The sequence below is a fragment of the Periplaneta americana genome, chromosome 4 (assembly GCF_040183065.1).
Source record: "Periplaneta americana isolate PAMFEO1 chromosome 4, P.americana_PAMFEO1_priV1, whole genome shotgun sequence".
Taxonomy (NCBI): domain Eukaryota; kingdom Metazoa; phylum Arthropoda; class Insecta; order Blattodea; family Blattidae; genus Periplaneta; species Periplaneta americana.
This window is the reverse complement of record NC_091120.1, coordinates 202,963,219-202,981,239: the sequence shown is the minus strand read 5'-3', so window position 1 is coordinate 202,981,239 and position 18,021 is coordinate 202,963,219. Positions and strand designations below refer to the sequence as shown.

The window sequence follows — 18,021 nt, the reverse complement described above, 5'->3', positions numbered from 1 at the left end:
AGCTCTCCTTGGCAACGGTTTTGTTGTGAATTGTTTTGTATCTTCGTGCGTGTTCATATCACGTCGGGGTCACCAATATTGTAGCTAGAATACAATATACTGAGTAAATGAAACTCAAGAACAGTTTTTATTTCTCGTCAGAAAAGATACAAAACAATTCACAACAAAACCGTTGCCAAGGAGAGCTGAATTTCCATAGCCCACTCCGTTGTATCATGAACATAGACGTAGGCCAGTTGTGACTGCAGAACTCAGAGCCCTACAGATGAGCTGTTTTCTTGTTACCAGTTGTGCCAACTATACAATCTTCATTAGACTCTACGGACGATTACTAAACAAGAAGGCTTTGTTGATTCAGTTTCATGTTTATTAAAACAGTTGCACTCCACTTCAATGATCAATATATATTAAACAATCTCTGATACGTGACTATCCATAATCTCATACAGCAGAAGCTGTAACATAACCTACATAATATAAACAAGATAAACGATAGAAAAGTTTTAATTAAGGATGATTAAATGAACATGAATCATTTTAAAAGGTAAAACTGAAAGTACATTGTTGGCAAAATAAGAAACAAATGCTAGGGAGGTGATAAAAAAATTGTAGGATAAGCAGCCAGGATTGGTTAAAACACGTCGTTCCGTACCGTTTTATTGGTCAAAAGTAGTATGACGTAGTAAAAGTGTAGTAGTAAATTTAAATGAAATGTTTCTCCATCAATATACTCGTATATATCACATATGGTTGTTTTGGTTTAACATATACACATGAATGTAATGGTTGAACATTCAACATTAACATATTTCCTCCGCTACCCGATTTGTTCACTTCTATGGTCTGTCTTTAATATTCAAACATACCAGGATCGCCAACATAAAATCACTGACCACATTAACAAAAACAATTTCGATTACAATTTCTAAATCGATTATACAAAAAGTCGATTTTATATTTCAATAACAACAATGTTATAACTTACATCATAAAGGCCCATTCACAATGAAAATTAAACATAACCGTAACATAAACACAGAAGTTTGCGCCCAGGCTACCAAATGGGATCATTCACAATGATTCACATAAACAATGACATAAACATTACCGTAAGACATTAACATGAAAGTTTGCGAACTCCAAACTTCCATGCTTATGCTTACGTGATTTGCAAACAGTACACAATCGTGGAGCGCTGAAGTATTTGACAGGATATGAGGAAATGGCGTCGTTGTTATGTTTCCATGGTTACCAGGTATGTTTGCTGTTATGTTTATGTTCCCATCGTGAATGATGGTATGACTTCTTGATTTTACCGTAACGTTTACATTCTTAAGTTAACGCTTACGTTATGTTTAATTTTCATTGTGAATGAGCCTTAAGAGTTGAACCTCCTGGTCACTTCATTACTGGGAAAAATTTTTGCACCGTGATATCTCCAAATTGGAGAAGCGTACACAGAAGGTTTTTTTTTCTTTCTTTCTTGCCCCCCCCCCCCAATCATGCAACTGTTTCTTAGCGGTGCATGCCTAGAAATATATCGGTTGAATTTTGTGACGTGCTTCTGTATAATTTTTAAGCTACACAATCATGTCCTTCTAGTAAAATCAAATCACTTACTGTGCCTGTAGTCCTTCATGTCGTAGGTCCGGCCGTTGATGATGCTCGAAGACATGGATTTTGTCCTGCCAGTACTTTCCAATGACCTTCTGTTGGACACCCCTGTATCCTGCTTTACGTCCGAATCGTGAGCAGATTTACGAAGCACCACATCTGAGGCCTTCTCCACCTGAGGCCCGGGTTCTACAGTCGCTCTCCGTGCGATCTCTTGAGAAGGCTGTTTCCTCACAGGCCTCCACGTTTCTACACTGGGGCCATGTTTCGGAGACATCAGACCGAGTACAGTTGGTGCTCGGTCCGCAAGAGGGCTCTGCTCTACAGGCCACGGTCTGTTGGATTCTTCAGACTCCGAAATTTGTCTGGAATTCTGGGGTTTCCTCATCTCCACAAGAGAGCTGTGTTTCGGAGAGTTAAATCCTAGAACACTTGACGTTCTATCCGTCAGAGGACTCTGGTCTACAAATCCCGACGTGTTGGATTCTTCAGAATCAGAAATTCGTCTGGCCTTCGGAGTTTTCCATGTTTCCACACTTGGATTATGTTTCGAGGAATTTAATCCTAGGACAGTTGGCGTTCTATCCGTCAGAGGACTCTGGTCTACAAAAACCGACCTGTTGGATTCTTCAGAATCAGAAACTTGTCTGGGCTTCGGAGTTTTCCATGTTTCCACACTTGGACTGTGTTTCGGGGAGTTGAATCCCAGAACAGTTGGCGTTCTATCCGTCAGAGGACTCTGGTCTACAAAAACCGACCTGTTGGATTCTTCAGAATCCGATACCTGTCTACCTCTCGTGGACTTCCAAGTCTCCACACTTGGACTGTGTTTCGGGGAGTTGAATCCCAGAACAGTTGGCGTTCTATCCGTCAGAGGACTCTGGTCTACAACAACCGACCTGTTGGATTCTTCGGACTCCGACATCTGCCTGGCTCTCGAGGATTTCCACGTCTCCACACTAGGGCCATATTTCGGGGAGTTAAAACCTGTAACTGATGGTGGCCTATCTGACAGGGGACTCTGGTCTGTAGAACCCAGTCCACTGGATTCTGCCGTCTCCGAAACCTGACTTCTCCTGCTAGATTTCCGTGCTTCTTCCGACCGAATGGAGCTCCTAATTGATATATCCGTCACAGGACTCGTCACTAAAGACTTCCTGATAGCAGCACTAGGTTCGACGCCCGTAGCAACATCGTACAATGGAGAGCCAACGGGCGTGGACTTGACTGTAGTCATGACCGTGCTAAGAGCCCTGGAAATACGATCCGCTGGAGTGTCGGACGTCACCCGAAGCTCCGTTGGGCGACGGGGTTGGGGCCCACTGCGCCTGCTCGAGGCCATGGCCTCCTAAAACTGGTCACTGCAATAAAACACAACAATTCCCAGCGTCGTGCAGAACTGAACTGAAGAATCAATTGATGGGCGCTATCTCGAGGCTGATAACGTATCTGTAGATTATGGTAATCCAGCTGGGCATAGATCACTAGTCTCTCTGCATGTAATCCACACACTGCAGATGCTGACTTGTGCAATTAAGTAGCTACATACAGAACAGCACATTATGACAGCAAATCCTTCCTCCTTTAAAAACATCGAAATTAAATTTAAATTTGTACCAGAATAGTTGTCAAATTTATACTGAAAAGAGTTCATAAAATCCGGATATAATACAGCTACTATTTACTTGCGTCGTTAACGTGTTTAATTACACAGCAACTTCAAATTATATAATAACAGGACATAGGACCAAAGCCACGAAAGTTTTAACTACCTACAGGCTGTATATTATTCATTTCAATTATATATTCGTCCAATGTCCTAATTGTTGATATGCTTTTCAACACTTCATTCATTCTCCCATTCATTCATTCATTCATTCATTCTCCCAGTCATTCATTCATTCTCCCATTCATTCATTCATTCATTCTCCCATTCATTCATTCATTCATTCTCCCATTCATTCATTCTCCCATTCATTCTCCCATTCATTCATTCATTCTCCCATTCATTCTCCCATTCATTCTCCCATTCATTCATTCATTCTCCCATTCATTCATTCATTCATTCTCCCATTCATTCATTCATTCTCCCATTCATTCATTCATTCTCCCATTCATTCATTCATTCTCCCATTCATTCCTTCCTTCATTCCCCATTCATTCCTTCATTCTCCCATTCATTCATTCATTCATTCTCCCATTCATTCATTCATTCTCCCATTCATTCATTCATTCTCCCATTCATTCATTCTCCCATTCATTCATTCACTCTCCCATTCATTCATTCACTCTCCCATTCATTCATTCACTCTCCCATTCATTCATTCACTCTCCCATTCATTCATTCACTCTCCCATTCATTCATTCACTCTCCTATTCATTCATTCACTCTCCTATTCATTCATTCACTCTTCCATTCATTTATTCATTCACTCTTCCATTCATTCATTCACTCTTCCATTCATTCATTCATTCTCCCATTCATTCATTCACTCTTCCATTCATTCATTCACTCTTCCATTCATTCATTCATTCTCCCATTCATTCATTCACTCTTCCATTCATACATTCATTCATTCATTCTCCCATTCATTCATTCACTCTTCCATTCATACATTCATTCTCCCATTCATGCATTCATCCATTCTCCCATTCATTCATTCATCCATTCATTCACTTTTTCACTTTTCCATTCATTCACTCTCCCATTCATTCATTCATTCTCCCATTCATTCATTCATTCTCCCATTCATTCATTCATTCTCCCATTCATTCATTCATTCATTCATTCTCCCATTCATTCATTCCTTCATTCATTCTCCCATTCATTCATTCATTCATTCATTCTCCCATTCATTCATTCATTCTCCCATTCATTCATTCATTCTCCCATTCATTCATTCATTCTCCCATTCATTCATTCATTCTCCCATTCATTCATTCATTCTCCCATTCATTCATTCATTCTCCCATTCATTCATTCATTCTCCCATTCATTCATTCATTCATTCTCCCATTCATTCATTCATTCTCCCATTCATTCATTCATTCTCCCATTCATTCATTCATTCTCCCATTCATTCATTCATTCTCCCATTCATTCATTCATTCTCCCATTCATCCATTCCTTCATTCTCCCATTCATCCATTCCTTCATTCTCCCATTCATCCATTCCTTCATTCTCCCATTCATCCATTCCTTCATTCTCCCATTCATCCATTCCTTCATTCTCCCATTCATCCATTCCTTCATTCTCCCATTCATCCATTCCTTCATTCTCCCATTCATCCATTCCTTCATTCTCCCATTCATCCATTCCTTCATTCTCCCATTCATCCATTCCTTCATTCTCCCATTCATCCATTCCTTCATTCTCCCATTCATTCCTTCCTTCATTCCCCATTCATTCCTTCATTCTCCCATTCATTCATTCTCCCATTCATTCATTCATTCTCCCATTCATTCATTCATTCTCCTATTCATTCATTCATTCTCCCATTCATTCATTCATTCTCCCATTCATTCATTCACTCTCCCATTCATTCATTCACTCTCCCATTCATTCATTCACTCTCCTATACATTCATTCACTCTCCTATTCATTCATTCATTCACTCTTCCATTCATTTATTCATTCACTCTTCCATTCATTCATTCACTCTTCCATTCATTCATTCACTCTTCCATTCATTCATTCACTCTTCCATTCATTCATTCACTCTTCCATTCATTCATTCTCCCATTCATTCATTCATTCTCCCATTCATTCATTCATTCATTCTCCCATTCATTCATTCATTCTCCCATTCATTCATTCACTCTTCCATTCATACATTCATTCTCCCATTCATGCATTCATCCATTCTCCCATTCATTCATTCATCCATTCATTCACTTTTTCACTTTTCCATTCATTCACTCTCCCATTCATTCATTCATTCTCCCATTCATTCATTCATTCTCCCATTCATTCATTCTCTCATTCATTCATTCATTCTCCCATTCATTCATTCCTTCATTCATTCTCCCATTCATTCATTCATTTATTCTCCCATTCATTCATTCATTCGCAGCACCGTGAACTTAATACATATTCGTATATTCTTTTTTTTAATGCATCACTAATTTTGTCACATTTCTTCCACTCCTATGTTCATTCTTTAATTATTTTTTCTTTTATTTATATATCTAGCCTATAGCATGACGTCCACCGCTGTGGAATAATGGTTAGCATGTCTAACCGTGCAAAGAGCGGGCTGGGGTTCAAATCCTGGTTGGGACAAGTTACCACATTGAGGTTCGTTGATCCGGAACCTTTCCTCAACCCTTTAAGAGCAAATGCTGGCTAACTTTTGACAGCTGGAAACAGAATTCATTTCGCTGGCATTATCAACTTCATTTCACTGAGACGTTAGATAACGATCACAGTTGATAAAGAGTCGTAAAATAATATATATGTACAGCATGACTGCATCCCACACGAACATGAATTATTCAATTACTTAATAGCATAATTCACAGAATAGAAGTGATAAGCACGCTGCAGTGCAAGCCTTCGGATTATTCCACTTTACCAAAGAGACAGAATAGCACATGGGGCTTTGACATTGCTATGAAAACATTTTTAACATTTTCATAAGAAAATTATGTATGAAACAATGAAGAAATAAAGTAAGCAGTGGACCAAGTTAAAAAATTAACAGGCTTTGAAAATTTGTAAAAACAAGAGAACATCAGACTTTGACTTAGCAACCAAAAATTATGTTCTCTTGTTTACAAATTATCAAAGTCTGTTAATTTCTAAACTTGGCCACTGGTTAAGTTATTTCTTCGCTGGTTTTATACGTAGAGGTCTCTAATGACGATGTTAAATCGCTATGGCCTACTCCCAGAACAACACACTGTATATAGTATTTGTAATCAATCCTAGCAGACGATATCGACTACAACACTGAGTCAGGCAAATCCCGGATTACGTTGCGGAGGATATTTTGAAAAGGTTATGCAAGCTTTGAGAAACTCGGCAAACAGCGACTGCTTCCATTACTATAAATATCACCAACACACTTCAAAACTTCCTTCATTCGGTCATGCAATTTTTTCCTCACATTATTTACTTCAATTATACAATTATTATTATTTTACTATTATTCTTTCGATCGTTCTTTCTGCTTTCCTTTAATTTTTTGAATATGGACAGTAAGTCTGTGAACAGAGATTTCCCCCGAACAACTGTGCAGATGGTACGCCCAGCGAATAGGAATTATAAAGAATGGACACTGAGCAAATTTTCCCGTGTTTTGTTTCTCTCTGCGCCGGCGTTTAGTTCCACTTTCTAGCGCTAGAGGTTAGTGTAATCGAGCATACGCTAACAGTCTTACTAATAATATAGTTTTTATACTAGACTTATGCAGAGTTGAGACAGAAAACTTTACTAATAAACCGTGAATAAGCTATGGACGTATAAACAGGCTGTAACTATACAATGGGAATTGCTTTGCAGTAGTTATATACACGAAACCCCTTGTTTAAGCGTTGTATATAGGGAAAAAATGGCCGCCCCTCTAACAGCTGTTCGTATCGACTGTCATTTTATGATGATGGTTACCTTGTAACCACAGAAGAACAAGCCAAAGATCATAGAATTATTAGAATAATATTGCTGTAGCTTGTACTCTCTGACCAAAATGTAGTGTGGTAATCGATTAGAGCCAGTTGTACTATCGATATTTAACACGCCACACTAGAGCGCTCTACCGGATGCAATAGAGAACGTCAGATATTCTATTACCTTTCGTAATGCAGTAATGACGAAACTATGACGTAGCTGTGTAACAGTTATACTGTTATACACGACGTGTGTAGTGATTATTAGTAAGGAATTTACACACGACTTATAAACGAGCTACTCATTGTATAAGTATAAGACAGTTAAACGTCCGTATATGTAGAGTTTTTATTAGTAAGATCGTAAGATAATAATTGAGTATAGAGTTGAGACACAGGATCCAAACATCGCCTACCTTGTTGCATAGTCCAGTAACGCTTTGCTTCAAATAAATTCAAGTTAACAGCTTTTCCTTATTTCTCAGTGACAAACTAGTTGTAATAATAATTTTTTATATTTCAGATATAATAAATTATATTATAAAATAATATAATGCATTATAAAATTATGTATAAAATTCGTTTAATATTTGTATATAATATAATATAGATATATGGTTTTACTTCTCATAAGAGTTCTGTTTTTCCATTTTCAGCGCTATCAAATCATTACATATTTTAATTGTTGTAGGGGTCAACGTCTCAACTCTCATTATAAAGGAACTCTAGAGTCTATACATTACAGTTAATGACGGATTTATTATTTTATGGATCCAATTTATTTTATTTGAGTACATAATGTACCTAGATGTATTAATTATGTGTGTTATATTTCCGCTGTGTCGACTGCTAGCTGGTGTGATGTCAGCGCCAACTCCAGGGAGAAAGCAGAATCTCACGCTCTAGCTGGCTTGAAGGTCATTGAAATCAGTCCGGCTACATCAAAGGTACCGACGCGAAGTGTCCATACTTAGTTACCTATACGCTGGTACGCCTATCATATTAGCATCAAGGTGAACTTATCACATGAAATAATTTTAGTACTAGTCTGTCTGTGTACAGCGATATCTATTAAACTATTGGACGGATATTTTCCGGTTCCCTTGTGGCATCACAACAAAACTCCATAATCATCTCAGCTCATCGCGGGTGTAGCGTAGACCAGCCTCCTACAGCGCACCCTGGGCAACGACTCTGTCGGTAAATTGGTCTGCATAACTGGCTTCATATGGGTGAATGACGTTAAGTCAAGTACCCGCCAATAGCACAAAAAATAATAATTCAATTATGCGTTACTTTTAAAACACCTTATATGTATACTCACTTGGTGCATTCGTTATAATTTGCAAAAATTCCCACACATTCAATTTATAACTTCAACAAAGTTCCTCTAGTTTGTGTAAACGGGCCTTCGAGAAGCGAAGAATGACACCCACACGTGGTGACGTCACACATCTGCTCAACCTCGACATGAACGTGCATTCCATCAACACATATGGAGACATCTCTTAGCAAAACAAACAAAACTCTCCTTTCGGTGTTTATTACTTCCGGAGTCGTATTTTAGGTCACGCCGAACACGCACGGATGGCATCAAGGGGGCTCTGCAGGAATGCGGCGCGGCGTGTTCGTCAGCGCAACACCCCAGACGTGCAAATTTCCTGCCCTATAAAACACCAGCTGCAACCTATTCACTTTCTCATCAAAGAGGCCGTGAAGTATCCATAACTCAAACAAATAAACAAAGCTTTGATCTTTTCCGATTTGAAGAACCTGATCTATAACGAAGAAAGCCATGACTTCGGTCAGTAACAACACGAGACCGCGAGAATTGTATTTAGAAAGTTCTACAATAATAATAATAATAATAATAATAATAATAATAATAATAATAATAATAATAATAATAATAATAGTAATAGTAATAATAATAATAATAGTACTAATAAAGTAATAGCAATAAAATAATACTAACAATACAATAATACTACTAATAATAAAGTAATAGTAATAAAATAATAATAATAGTAATAATCATCATAAAATAGTACCTAATAAAATAATAATACTAATAAGAAAATAAAGGTAATAAAATAAAATAAGAGTAATAAAATAATAACAAGAAAATAATAGTACTAATAAAATAATAGCAATAAAATGATAATAATAAAATAAGAGTATTAATAATAAAATATTTTTTATTTTATTTTACTTGGTTATTTAACGACGCTGTATTAGCCACGAGGTTATTTAGCGTCGATGGGATTGGTGATAGCGAGATATTTGGCGAGATGAAGCCGAGGATTCGCCATAGATTACCTGACATTTGCCTTATGGTTGGGAAAACCCTCTGAAAAAGCGCAACCCGGTAATCAGCCCAAGCGGGAATCGAACCCGAGCCCGAACGCAACTCCGGATTGGTAGGCAAGCGCCTTAACCGACGGAGCTACGCCGGTGGCTATAATAAAATAATAATGCTAATAATAAAATAGTAACAATAATAAAATAATAATACTAATAAAATAATAGTAATAAAATAATAAGTTATAATAATAAAATAATAGTACTAATAATGAAATAATAGTAGTAGCAGTAATAATAATAATAATAATAATAATAATAACAATAAAATATAATTTCCCTTGTTTCCAGGGATACTAATTCCATGGAAAATAAAACACAGAAGTGACAATTTCTTAATATTGCAGTAGGTGGCTAGACTTCAAGTACGCTATTTGTTGCTTCTTTACTGGAATGGAATTCCTGGGATAATCTAATCTTTTAAACGATAAACCACTGTTCTCTAGAACTACACTGCCTACTCATTCTCATGATAGGCTACAACAAATTAATAAAAAGAGGTCTTTGTTATTGATGATGTCCCCCTTATCAGATTACCGATAATCAGATTTTTTATGTTTCAAGTAAGCAGCCCAGATCTTTTCCTGCTATTTCGCCGCCGAAGTCAAATTCATAATCAAATTACCGCATATTTCTGAATATAAAGCGCACCTTTCGACGTGAATACGTCTGTAAGTTCGATCCAGTACTAGGGTGCCATCCCAGAAAGACGATAGACACATTTTCAGGCCGGTTTTGTTGCGCCTATAATTTCTAAACTACACGACATATTCCAATGACGTAAATGGCGGTCGTCAGACGAACAATCAATGTATCCAACGTGACCTTGAATTGGAGTAGATGACGTCATTTAGCGATATGCGGGAGAAAGTTGAGACCCGAGTTGGCGGGTCGTGCAGCAGCCCAGGCAGAGTAACTTGATAATGCGAAGCGATAGAACGTTCGCAGTAGTGCCAAACGATTCGTAATGAACAAGGCTATAATCTCAATTGAGTAACAAGCTCAAATCGACAAATTAAATTTAATAAATTCACGAGTAAAGTTGAGTGAAGAGAGAAAATTCATAATGTCGAGGCATATGTAGTGCAAATGAGAGCCCGCGTATAAGTAACGGATACATTACATCCAACATCCCATTCCGAGAGATGTATTCAGGCACAAAATTTGCGGCTGCATCCTACCCCGATTTTGTTTTCAATTATTGGCTGCTCAAAATCGGTGTGCGTCTTATATTCGCATAAACATGAGCGTTATCAAAATTTGTAAATATTCTCGTATAAACGGTAATTATGCAATAAACTTTATATCGCACTTCACCATTACAACAATTCAACACGTTTGTTTATTATATAGTTACCGGTACGTAGGCATGTGTTGGTACTAATCACAAGAAATTCCACAGAAGTAAAATTGTTTGGAAATACTAGCTGGTTATGTATGATCCCTCCAGCAGGCTGCCCTTGGCCCTACATGGACTGGTAGTATTAGTAGTATTTATTTAACCTGGTAGAGATAAGGCCGTCAGGCCTTCTCTGCCCTTCTACCAGAAGATTCCAACTATAATATCAAGAATAAATTTACAATTATAGTACCCGTCGCTCTAATTTCCGGCAGACAATCACGTTGCAGATCGGCTACATTTAAACGTGTGCGTCTTGTAATTCGCTGATGAAGAATTCATGCATTTTCTAAGGCTCGATAAATACTTAATATAATCGCCCGCCATTTTGGCTCTTTCGTTGGCGTTCGCAGAAAGCACGCGAGGACGTTATTTGCCGCTCAATTATTTGCTGAATTACAGTGCGTTTGATTTATTATCATAGGAGCTACGACATGATAATGTTTAACGGTGTGACAAATAGATTCCTCGTCTGGTAGCTCGGCAACGAAAGAACAAAAATAGCGAACGATACTACCTACCTAGACTTTATAGAGCCTTCACTTCCTAAGACGTAAGCACACAGGAGGAGTCACGCCGGGAATAACAGCGTCGCGACTATAGTATTAGATTTACAGTTACAATTACAAATAAAATTACAATTTTAAATTTACAATTACAATTACAATAAAAATGAAAGTACGAAAATATTACCTGACTAATGAAAGCTAGATATTTTTTTTTATTTTAGTAAGTTATTTTACGACGCTTTATCAACAGCTTCGGTTATTTTGCGTGTCAATGAGATGGTGATAATGCCGGTGAAATGAGTCCGGGGTCCAGCACCGAAAGTTATCCAGTATTTGCTCATCTTGGGTTGAGGGAAAAACCCGGAAAAAACCTCAACCAAGTTACTTGCCCCGACCGGGAATCGAACCCGGGCCACCTGATTTCGCGGCCAGAGGCGCTGACCGGAATGCTAGATAATTTATCAACACTAATCTCACTAGACGTTTTGATTTATCTAGAGAAAATCAAAGCTCGAGTGGGATTTAATTGACTATTACACGATTAGAAGAAAGTATATAAAGATTAGAAGTAATGAAGTACTCCAATACAATAAAATATTAATTGGCTTACGAAAATAAACCTGTCTTCAAATGTATTATTGCACCATTACGCTAGATGGCAGTTGTGCCAACTATGGAATCTTCATTGAACTCTGTAGACGGTTACTAGTCAAGAAAGCTTTGTTGATTCAGTTTCATTTTTATTAAGACAGTTGCATTCCACTTCAATTATCCGAATCCCAGTAATCAACGTCACTTGACAGATGATTTTCAATAAATCTTAATATTAAACAATCTCTGATACGTGACTATCCATAATATCATATAGCAGAAGCTATAACATAACCTAACTAATATACACAGGTGTTAGAAAAGTTTTAATTAACGACGACGACATAAAAAATAAACATGAATAATTTTAAAAGGAATAATTATTGAATGTACAATTTTCAAATTTGAATGTGGTTGGTGGTTCAATTGATATTATATTGGACGTGTGCGTAATAGAAGTGGAACTCGTCGATTTAGGCCTACATGGTGTATTCAACTTATTCAGGATTTCAGAATGAATAATTTTAAAAGGCATAATTATTAAATGTACAATTTTCAAATTTGAATGTGGTTGGTGGTTCAATTGATGTTATATTGGACATGTGCGTAATAGAAGTGGTACTCGTTGATTTAGGCCTACATGGTGTATTCAACCTATTCAGGATTTCCGAATGGTGCTCTTCATTTATTTGTAAATCGGATTTCAGAAGATGCATAGGTATGATCAGTGATTTTTATTAATTCTTGTTCTTGAATGCCAATGCGAGTCATATTTGAAACTGCTGTGCATCGACTGGAGTGGTTTGTAATTATATATATATATATATATATATATATATATGTATTTTTTTTTTTTTTTTTTTTTGACGTCCAGACCAGCGCAGTTTCAAATGTTGGCAAACAAAGAAACAAATGCTAGGGACGCGATAAAATTAAACAAATGCTAGGGACGCGATAAAATTAAACAAATGCTAGGGACGCGATAAAATTGTGCGATAAGCAGCCATGATTGGTCGAAATACGTCATTTCGTACCGTTTTATTGGTCAAAAGTAGTATGACGTAGTAAGAGTGTAATAGTCATAGAAAAACAAAGAATATTTTATTCATTCATTCATTCATTCATTCATTCATTCATTCATTCATTCATTTTATTCCATAGATCTTACATGAGCAATGAAGCTTTAAGATGTGGAACAAGTCAAAATTTTACAATATTACAATTACAATTTTTACAAATTGTTATAGTTTTACAATTTAGTAATTTTCTACAATTTTTACAATTTTGTGCAATTTTTTACAATATTATCTTTACTGAATTACAAATTAAACCTAGAATAACAAAATTGTATAGTGATGAAATTATCGGTGTGCTACGGATTTAATTTAATAGACAATATCTGTAGAAGAATAATTTCCGACTATTTATGGAACATATACGGAGACTAAGAAAGAGGAAGGCACAAAATGGGAAAGATCGGAGAATGCTTCAATGAACGATTTAATATATCTTCGGCATACCGTATTTCATTTTGTGATCCGTTGCATTAAAATCAATATAGCAGATATTGCATTCAGTTCTGAGATTACTGGCGACTTCATTTGTTCTAAACGAATATTGTGGATATAATACTTCAATAATCTCAATGCAGAAGTAAACTGGACAGCCGCCCGCTTGAGGGCAGCAGTTTCACTCCTGTGAACAGGCCTACGATCCAGACAGCGGCAGGTAGCGATTTACAAGCCGTGTGAACGGATTCCGATCCGACCGGCAAAACGAGAAACGGACTGAACAGGATACGGAACAAACAATGCACGCATGCGCGGAACAGGGTTAGAGATCGCATTGTTGAGCGAGATCTCTCTCACGGTTCTAATATTGCCCGTCCTGCCTTCAAGCAGGTTGCGCAACCTAACAGAACGATACCCTTTCCTTGTAACTGTACAATTTTCACCGTTTTGCCAACAATACTTTCGCTTTTAGAACTGGACAAGTATAAAACTGCTATAATGCCATTTCCGTGTTTCCAAGAACTGTCTTGTCTGACTATGAGAAAAGCCAGCTGTATTAATCTGGAGAGCTCGTATTACTATCAAGCACGCAAGGTGGGGTTACCGGGTTTGAACTCTCCTCTCGAACTTAAAAAAAAAGACGTACTATTTAGATTTGAGTATTTTTTATTCATAATCGTTTACTTATATACAAATAACTGTTGACCATATTATATATGTGTGTATATATATATATATATAATTTGAAACTGGTAATAGAAATTACGGGAAAACGGCTGAACGGATTTTAATAAATGACCCCTCATTTTGAAGCTTGGAACCTAAAATTTTCAGAAAAATAGTAGTTTTCAGTGAAATGTCAATTTTTCAATATAATTTTCCTATTTTCCAAACTCCGTCTGTCGTCAGTTTTGAGAACTAGCTAATTGCATTTCAGAATAAAACAAAACACATACTACAGTAAACAATATTACAGGAAGGCCATGATCTGCAAGAATGCTGACATAATTTAGAGCTCAAATTAAATTGGTTATTAAAAACTTAACTTACTAAAAATAATTTACAGGTTCGATTCTGTGGTGTGTAATTTTCTGGGTACAGCTGTGTGTTGGATATTAAAAACTACAAAACTTCAGGTGGTTTGATGACATTATTACCATTAGAAATTAAATATTATTGTAGTTAATGCCATGATGTGAGTATTTTTCATTAATTATACATATTAATGCTATATTGATGATATGGAAGTGAAACGTTTTGGTGTTATATAAGTAGATGTAGAGAATAACTTAAATTATATTTTGATTTCTATATTTTACTGAGTGGCGGCTATATAGTATATGTTACTGAAAGCCATAAAACTTACCTGAGATAACAATATTATTAAAAATCAAATATTTTTATAGTTATTAATCAAGCGGGGTTGGGTCTTTTTTCATATATTTAATGGCGGTGTGGTGTAGATATTTATATGCGTGGTTCTCTTCAGTTTGGCTCGAGAGAGAGTATCTTTCATTATTATGGAAGCAAATAACTTTGAGAATGTCTGGTATTCTTCATTGAAAATAAATATGAAAAATGTTTATTTGAACGTCTAATGAACTTAGTTTGCAGCATTTGCTGCACAAGCCATTAGTGTATATATATATATATATATATATATATATATATATATATACATATATATATATATATACACACACATATACATATACACGTACAAAATTAAAGAGAATTCAATTTAAAATTTGTTAAAAATTGGATGGCTGTAAAAAAATTACGTTTCAAAGATTTTATAATTATATTCATGAAAATGTTCTATTAGAACATAGTATAATATTAGTCGTAGCATAATAATAATAATAATAATAATAATAATAATAATAATAATAATAATAATAATAATACTAATAATAATAATAATAGGCGATTACTTACCGGCTTTTAAGGAACCTAAAGGTTCATTACCGCCCTCACATAAGCCCGCCAATGGTCCCGCAAGATTAATCCAGTCTCTATCATCATATCCCAACTCCCTCAAATCCATTTTAATATTATCCTCCCATCTACGTCTCGGGCTTCCCAAAGGTCTTTTTCCCTCCGGCCTCCCAATTAACACTCTATAAGCATTTCTGGATTCGTCCATACGTGCTACATGCCCTGCCCATCTCAAACGTCTGTATTAATAATAATAGGTGCTAATGCACAAAAATAAAAAAAAAATACTGAGAATGTAAACTGTAAACAATTTTAAAAATGACCTTCCCCCCTTTGACAAAATTCTGCGTTCGCCACTGCTAACACGGATGTCAAACATATGAAATACATATTAAGAATTTTTCAAGCAAATCACAGCCAGGAAGATTCCAACGGCATTTGACAAAGAACCAAACATTTATTGTGTTCATTGTTGAGCAAATTTTTTATTATTTACAACCTGACTTAAGTTTATATTTGCCCATTATTAGAAACAGATGCAAAGAGAAATTTCTTTCATGCTTGCTAAAAAATTCCTGACATTTTAAAGACAATAGATCAACTGAAAGTATTAATGGGCCGTTTAAATGAAATACCCTCTTCTGTAAAGTAGCCACGTTCAATTAGTAGGCTAGCGGTGTCAAAGAGGACGGAAGCTTTGTAGTTTCAATAATTTTAATTATGTCGCGCTGTCCATTGTCGTCAAGTCTTTTGAAGGCCGCTCCAATACTCCACGCGGAGTGTATATATAAACCAGAGTTGCAAATTTTAGCAGTGTGTCTTGTTCCATGTTATATTAATATATAGCAGCAACAAACAAGAAGTGACAATGTCGCATTTTCATTTTATTATCGGTGCATGCAATAAAGACCTACGAATCTTAAAAGGAATGCCGCTGCCTAAAAATTAAACGAGGCTACTATAACGTAAGTCACTGAAACTTAGCTGAACATTGAAGTTCATTGTTGTTGCGCTGCGATGACAAAACGCATTTTTGAACGTATTTTCTCCTGAGCATTGGATTTCGCATATTGCCTTCGGTACTTGGGGCGAGTTTACTCGAATTCTATTCGCACACTGAAAAGACTCGATACCTTTCAAAGAGCAGACTTTTTTTTTAGATTTTCCGGCGTTCCTTGTCCTGATGTTCTTCTGTCATGCTCCCCCCCTTACGCGGTACCTATTAGGTTACATCTATTTTCGGCTTTCCTCTTCAATATTCTGCAAAGTTTCTTCAGTGGAACGACAAAACTCGGGGTGAGACAAGTGACCAACAAGCTTGGAGCTCACATAATTCAGTCTTTCTCAGTCACAAACTCCTTTGCAGGGACGCGTTCTAATGTTTCTCCTCCCATTTCCCCTCTTAATTTATCCATTTATACAAATAAGGGTGAAAGGAACTGGCCACCCTACCACATTATCTCCTGGCCTAGTTGCCTCATAAGTGGTGTCATCTTTGTTTCACTTGTCAGGTTCAGACCTGTCTTCGGACAGTTGACTAAACAACATACAAATAGAGAATGGAGGAGGCGGACCGAATCGAAAACCACGAGCCAAGTAATTCATGTCACATTTCTGTTTCCATGGCACCACGACTCGAGAATTAGCTTTTCATATGAAAAAGTTACAATTCTTGTCATTTTTTGTCTCGAACAATGACGTTCGACGTCAATTTGTTACAAATTTACATACAAATTACAGACGTGGACAAATTATTAGACTAAAACGTTTTTCTTGGAAACATAATACAATTCGTCATATCAACTATCAGTATAATTTACAGAGTTTCTATTGTTGTAAATACCATTGTTTACATCTTCTGGTATATTTTTCCAACGGTTAAGTATATTTTGTCTGGCTGTGTTGGCACTACTGGTGTTTTAATTATACACTGCAGAAGATATTCTCCCATGGCCTGCAAGAAGACCGGACATGAACGAAACTGAAAATCTGTGATCTATACTGAAGAACAAAGTGGACAAAAAGAGACTTACAACAAAACATGGACTCATTTAAGCACTGTCTGATATCTGGCTAAATGATGCTGATATTCAAAGAAAGTGTCAAACTTTGGTTTCCAGCATCCCTGACAAAATCAACGTGTTAATAAGGAATAAGGGAATGTTCACAAAATATTAGGAACCTCCAGACTCAATTTTCTATTCATTATTTTTGTGCAAAATACATTTTTGTTCATAATTTCTGCTGATAAATACAGCTTTGTTACATATATAATTAATTTAGTCTAATAATTTGTCCACGTTTGTATATTCTCCAAAAGTACTACCGATTGTTCCTCGAATTTCTTCCCCCCCCCCTTCTTTTTTGCGTTGATAAGACGGTGTGTACCGATTCTCTTCCACTTGCACTCTATTTTATACTTTCCTTTACAATGCTAAACTTCTTCTTGCGTAAGGGAACTCATATGTATGCAATGCAGCTCTTCCGAGT

At 36.4% G+C, this 18,021-nt stretch overlaps 1 protein-coding gene across 6 annotated transcripts in view; it reads right to left on the bottom strand.

Moving 5' to 3' along the window:
- kst (spectrin beta chain, non-erythrocytic 5 kst) overlaps positions 1 to 18,021 on the bottom strand; it is a 383,292-nt gene that overhangs the window by 209,635 nt on the left and 155,636 nt on the right. For 4 of the 6 annotated variants that reach the window (XM_069824771.1, XM_069824773.1, XM_069824772.1 and 1 more), the window contains exon 1: positions 1,621 to 3,024. The exons of 1 other annotated variant lie outside the window; for it this stretch is intronic. In XM_069824771.1, coding sequence (XP_069680872.1) covers positions 1,621 to 2,956 — 1,336 coding nt within the window. In that variant the 5' untranslated portion in view covers positions 2,957 to 3,024. Of the gene's footprint in view, positions 1 to 1,620; positions 3,026 to 18,021 lie in introns of those variants that run through there. One more of the 6 variants, XM_069824774.1, reaches the window with a different exon arrangement.